General features: G+C 33.2%; 1 protein-coding gene across 2 annotated transcripts in view; it reads left to right on the plus strand.

The window, feature by feature from the left end:
• The first annotated feature begins 669 nt into the window (after positions 1-669).
• The window catches only part of LOC106473845 (formimidoyltransferase-cyclodeaminase-like), a 12,874-nt gene continuing 6,874 nt past the window's right edge, over positions 670-6,669 (plus strand). For both annotated transcript variants that reach the window (XR_002613789.1, XM_013934525.2), the window contains exons 1-3: positions 670-836; positions 2,922-2,965; positions 4,146-4,284. Coding sequence is in view for 1 of the 2 variants with exons in the window: in XM_013934525.2 (XP_013789979.2) it covers positions 693-836; positions 2,922-2,965; positions 4,146-4,284 (327 nt within the window). In the remaining variant the exon portion in view is untranslated. The remainder of the gene's footprint in view (positions 837-2,921; positions 2,966-4,145; positions 4,285-6,669) is intronic.

Here is a 6,669-nt window from a genome sequence, read left to right on the forward strand (position 1 = left end):
AAGAATCCAGAACAAAGTTTAGGTTTCTGTTTATATGAGAATGACAGTTTTTAAGAATGTTCTTTGTCAACTTTAAATAACATTTTCACAATCAAGCCTTCCAGTGAAAATGTACAATTTCCTTTTCATCCTTTATTTTTGCTCAAAGTAGGCCAAAACACAATTAAAAACCTGTTAACTTGAAAGTAAACCTATATTTGTAACCAAAAACAGTGCTGAACATTTGTTGATACTATAACCATGATATTTTCATATTGGCCAATATAGATCCATGCAAGTACAAGAATTTTATAGGATAATTCATTATCATAACTTACATAACAAAATGTTTGACATCACACACAAAGTAATGGATTTCTTCCTTTAAGTTTTACAGAAGAATATAGAAAGTCCTATTTATTGTTAGTCCAGTATAAATTATATATATGTTTAACTCTGAATTTACTTTAATTCTTTCTGAAAAATTAATATAATTATTTTTGTCATCAACATTCTGCTAAGACTTGAATAAATAAATTTCCTGAAGACAAAAAATGGATGACTTTCAAAACGTCGTCCTCTACATTTGTAGGTTTCTACAACAGACAGTTGTTGTCCATTTCAAACTTAGATTCATCACATAATATAAATATTGGAGATAAAAAATCGTAAACTAATTATGATTTGATGTTTAGGGAGCTGCGCTAGGAGTAATGGCAGGTCAAATGACATATGGGAAGAAACAGTGGGAGAAATATGATGTTCAGATGAGAAAAATTATTCCTGTTATGCATAATGCCATGAAGGAACTGGTCACCATCATCGATGCCGACACAACGGCTTTCAGCGATTATATGGTAAGTTTTCCTTTTGTTACATGATGGATCGATGCCGACACAACGGCTTTCAGTGATTTGTTACATGATGGATCGATGCCGACACAACGGCTTTCAGTGATTATATGGTAAGTTTCCTTTTGTTACATGATGGATCGATGCCGACACAACGGCTTTCGGCGATTATATGGTAAGTTTTCCTTTTGTTACATGATGGATCGATGCCGACACAACGGCTTTCGGCGATTATATGGTAAGTTTTCCTTTTGTTACATGATGGATCAGTGATCAGACTTAATCTAGGGGTGTGTGTGTGTGTGTGTTACTGTCAAGATTTGATCCACTATAAGTAGTTAAGTCCTGCTATTCGATCAGACAAGAGGAGCTCAAGAAGTGGTGGGGGTTAACTATCAGTTCTAGAGAAGGGATGGTTATGTACGGATGGTCCTTGTCAACTTGGTCTCATACATAATTTTATTTAAAACCTGAATTCTTTTAAGAACAGAAATCTGCTTTAAAAAAGTTAATTTTTAATAAAGTTACATTTAATAAGACCTTTTTTTTTTCCAATGACAACTATGTTTACTCAAAAACGTTAGGATTTTATAGTTTTTTATGTACAAATTCTCAGTTTACAATATGCTTGAGAATATAATGTTTACTTTCATAAAGTTTGTTTCTTGTTCAGTACCCAGGTAATGATGATGTTAAAAAACATTAAATATGATCTGTACTAGTGTGCATGTGAAGAAATCAAGAAAAAATTATATGTAGGAAAAATTTGGCATTGTCATATAACGTTAAATAAATCAAATGTTTCTAATAAAATTCTTCATTACTGGCTCTTGTACTTTGAGCTTGGAAAGTAAAGATTTACATTTACTACGCATAGTTTAAAGTTTACACTGACTACATTTACTAACGCATAGTTTAAAGTTTACACTGACTACATTTACTAACGCATAGTTTAAAGTTTACACTGACTTGAAATTATATATTGTTGAGTGTTATTTCTGGTATTCATTTTTGACTGGACAGGCGTGGCCAGTGTTGATATTATTTGTTGGACAGGTAGCATCACTGTTGGAGTTATTTGTTGGACAGGCATGACTACTGTTGGCATTATTTGTTGGGTAGGCAGCACCACTGTTGTCATTATTTGTTGCTGTGTCCTAGATTTCCTGTTACATTCTATGTCCTATTTTAATTACTTATCAAATGTTGAGTTTTAAATTAGTAGTAAATTTTCCAGGCAAGATTCTGAACAATTCTTATAGTTCCTTAACTAGTACTTGCTATATTGTAAACATGAATTGGGGCTAGTTTTAGTAGACCAAAACTGCAAGAAGATGTGCTCTGTACTTTGGGTTGTTAGTGTGTGATAAGAGTCGTAGTTAAATCCCACTATTTGGTCACACAAAAGTATCCCAATTGTTGGTGACAGGTGCTGTTTACTAGCTGCCTTTCCTTTAGTGTGTTAGTTCAAAGTTAGAGATGGCTGTATGCAGATTGTGTAGTTTTGTGTGAAAATTTTGAAAGAAGCAAACAGGTAAACACAAAGTCTTGGGGAGTTCCTTGTACTCGGGTAAACACAAAATTGTGGGGAGTTCCTTGTACTCGGATAAACACAAAATTGTGGGGAGTTCCTTGTACTCGGGTAAACACAAAATTGTGGGGAGTTCCTTGTACTCGGTAAACACGAAATTGTGAAGAGTTCCTTGTACTCAGGTAAACACAAAGTTGTGGGGAGTTCCTTGTACTCGGATAAACACAAAGTTATGGGGAGTTTCTTGCACTCGGATAAACACGAAGTTGTGGGGAGTTCCTTGTACTCGGGTAAACACGAAGTTGTGGGGAGTTCCTTGTACTCGGGTAAACACGAAGTTGTGGGGAGTTCCTTGTACTCGGGTAAACACGAAGTTGTGGGGAGTTCCTTGTACTCGGGTAAACACGAAGTTGTGGGGAGTTCCTTGCACTCGGATAAACACAAAGTTATGGGGAGTTTCTTGTACTTTATATGTGTGTCTGATCCAGAAAATGTATGATAATTTACTGCTAACTGCCATAATGAAAACTTATCTGAGGTTCTCTGTTTCGTTTATACAGGCAGCTCTGAGATTACCCAAGAACACTCCAGAAGAAGTTTCAATGTAAGAATTTATTCATTACCATAGACTAGTGCACTTTCCAAGTGTCATATACAGTGTTAACTTTCCAAGTGTCATATACAGTGTTAACTTTCCAAGTGTCATATACAGTGTTAACATTCCAAGTGTCATATACAGTGTTAACTTTCCAAGTGTCATATACAGTGTTAACTATTTTACTTCGTATACTTAATATTTGTTACATTTAGAATGGATTGTTTCTTTTAGCTGAAAATATATCATGCTTGTTTATGCTATACAAGCGTGAAAAACAGATTTTCACGCGTCTTGTTCTAGAGGGGTAATGCTATAAGTGTGGGATGTACCATGTATTAGAAGCTTGGGAAAATAACCACTCCGTTAAACAACCGTGTAGTTATTGACAGTCCGCGAGAAGCTGGAACCACAAAAACAAGTAATGTTAAGCCAGGAAATCTCTGTGCAATAATAAAAGAAATTCCAGCTTAATGCATGCCTCCTGAAGCAGAGTATAGCAAAATAATTTGTTATTTAACACAAGTACAACACTCCATAGTTCCTTTCCAAGTCATGACTTTGATGCTATGGAAACGCTTCGACACTCCAAAAAATTTATTTTGGTATAATATTAAACAATATAAGTTAATCTACACAATGTTATTAACATTTGGCTTATACTTGATGTTTATTGCTTGCTGTGAATTTATAATGTGGTGCAGTATACGTTTTGTTTCAGTTTCAGTATAATATAAAACAATGTATTAACTTATTATTATTATTTGACTTGTAGTTAACTTGCGACACTTGATTTGGTAACCAGCATGACATAAGCCGGAGAATTTTTACAACTTTGTTGTTGTTGTTGTTGTTATAACTGTGTAACTTCCATTTATAATTTTAAAATAAAGCTAAAAATTAAGACTGAAATTTATAATCTTGTATAAATAACTACAATTATGATTGTATATAAGTTCGAGAAATTTTGATATAAACTTGCGACTTGCAGGTAATATGTTATTATTGCTTAAGGACCCTTATTTTTCTGATCTTGTCCCCTTCCTTGGTAGAAAATGTAACATAAGTTCTGATACAAGTATAAGTAATTTAAAGTTTCAGCATACTCACTACGTATTGTTTTCTTCAGAGTTCTTTTATTTATTAGAGGCAAAATGACGATGTTTTTGAAGTAATTTGTTTATGTTAGGAAGCAGACAGCTATGGAAGCAGGCTTGAAGAAAGCTATTGATGTACCTATGAGTCTCGCAAGAAATGTCAATAAAGTCTGGGAAACTGCTAAAGAACTTGCATCTTTAGTAAACATTGGAGCAAAATCGGATTTCCAAGTAAGATTTTTTTAAAGTGTGGTTCTTCCAGGAGACCATACAGTTCATGATCTGTAAATTGGATTTACAAGTAAGGTTTTTTAAAGTGTGGTTCTTCCAGGAGACAATACAGTTCATGATCTGTAAATTGGATTTACAAGTAAGGTTTTTTAAAATCTGGTTCTTCCAGGAGACAATACAGTTCATGATCTGTAAATTGGATTTACAAGTAAGATTTTTTAAAGTGTGGTTCTTCCAGGAGGCAATACAGTTCATAATCTTTATATATATCTGGATAGGTGCACTGATAATTCATGTGATGCTCTAACATTTAGGACCCTATATCTAAGTGATATCTAAATCAATACGTGTCATATGTTTGAAATAAAAATAGTAGTGACCAAATGTGCTTTGTAACTATTAGTGTGATTGGTCAGTATAATTATAGTGTGAATGTATTACATTATATTATTGGTAAGTGTGATCTTTGAAGCACTTTCATGCATGTGACATATATTCAGGGAGAATTTCTTTAGCAAATTATTATAGATTTATAATAATCCTCCTTGATTTAAATCATTTGACCTTTCTACCAAAACTAATCCTCCTTGGTTTAAATCATTTGACCTTTCTACCAAAACTAATCCTCCCCGAGTTAAATCATTTGACCTTTCTACCAAAACTAATCCTCCTTGATTTAAATCATTTGACCTTTCTACCAAAACTAATCCTCCTTGATTTAAATCATTTGACCTCTAGGCTATCACTTCATAAATAATCCTCATGTAGCTTTATTTTGTAATTTCACATTGGTATATAAATGTTAATGATAAAACCAGTGATTACATTATAGTAAATATTGTTACAGTTTTACTGAATTGTGGAAAAATAGGAATATTTTTTTCTTGGTATTTTACCAGAAAAGAACAAACTAAAAGCTACATTATTAATATCATAAATTATTTAGGATATATGGCATCGTATGTACAGGGTTGTTATAAAATTAATTGGTTAATTTGATTAACTAAAAGCTACATTATTAATATCATACATTATTTAAGATATATGGGATCGTTTGTATAGGGTTGTTATAGAATTAGTTGGTTAATTTGATTAACTAAAAGCTACATTATTAATATCATACATTATTTAAGATATATGGGATCGTTTGTACAGGGTTGTTATAGAATTAATTGGTTAATTTGATTAACTAAAAGCTACATTATTTAAGATATATGGCATCGTATGTACAGGGTTGTTATAGAATTAGTTGGTTAATTTGAATAATAATAATTCAGACTGACCATTATCAATATATATAAAAGCCAAGTGTCGGTCAGTCAGTTATATTTCATTTCTCCGAATTTTATAAGTTACACGAGTCCAATTCCACTTTTTCTCGTATGATACTTCCTCTTTTGATTTCCTGTTTCCATTTTAGTTGAATTCAATCCCTAACATTAGCGTAAATAGCTCCTAAATTTCAACACTTTTTCTGCCATGTAAAAAGCATGTTAAAAAGGGAGTTCCTAGGACCAGATCAGGCATAGCGTTATGTGTGTGACACCACATCATTGTGACGTCAAGATAGGTAGGATCTGAAAGCCAGGAAGACTCCTGTGAAAAATAAGTAAACAAATTTGCACAAATTTATTTATCCAAAGGGACCAGTATGTAGCATGTTCACAGTCTTTAGGAAACATGCTACATACTGGTGCCTTCAATATCTACTTTAACAGTCTTTAGGTAAAGTAGATATTGAAGGCACCAGTATGTAGCATGTTCACAGTCTTTAGGTAATCTAGATATTGAAGGCACCAGTATGTAGCATGTTCACAGTCTTTAGGTAAAGTACATATTGAAGGCACCAGTATGTAGCATGGTTTAGTTTCCCATCATTTTTGATGGACTTTTATACTAGCATAGCTATAATATTTGATAAATGAGGTGATGGGGAAAGTGATACTAATGTCAAAAATAATTCTCACCAGGAGGCATTATTGTGCATTTTGGAACTTAGTGACTGCGGTTTACTAGATTCAAACAAGTATAAAACCACTCTATCAATATTAGCTTGGATTTATCACATTGTACGTATGTACTTGGTGTTTATTTATCAATTTATTCTTAATTTATGATTGTGATGGAAATTGCCTCCCCTCTAGCCTGTCATTGCTACAAGTGCCTTCTCTCTAGCATGTTACCGCTACAAGTGCCTCCCCTCTAACCTGTTACCGCTACAAGTGCTTCCCCTTTAGCTTATTATTGATACATGCAGATAGTCCATCATGAAGATTTGTGTTCTACTTATACATTATGCACCCACTTTTTCATACTGTCATTATACACCCACTTTTTCATACTGTCATTATACACCCACTTTTTCATACTGTCATTATACACCCA

This window comes from Limulus polyphemus, unplaced genomic scaffold (genome assembly GCF_000517525.1).
Source record: "Limulus polyphemus unplaced genomic scaffold, Limulus_polyphemus-2.1.2 Scaffold6551, whole genome shotgun sequence".
NCBI classification, from domain to species: Eukaryota; Metazoa; Arthropoda; class Merostomata; order Xiphosura; family Limulidae; genus Limulus; species Limulus polyphemus.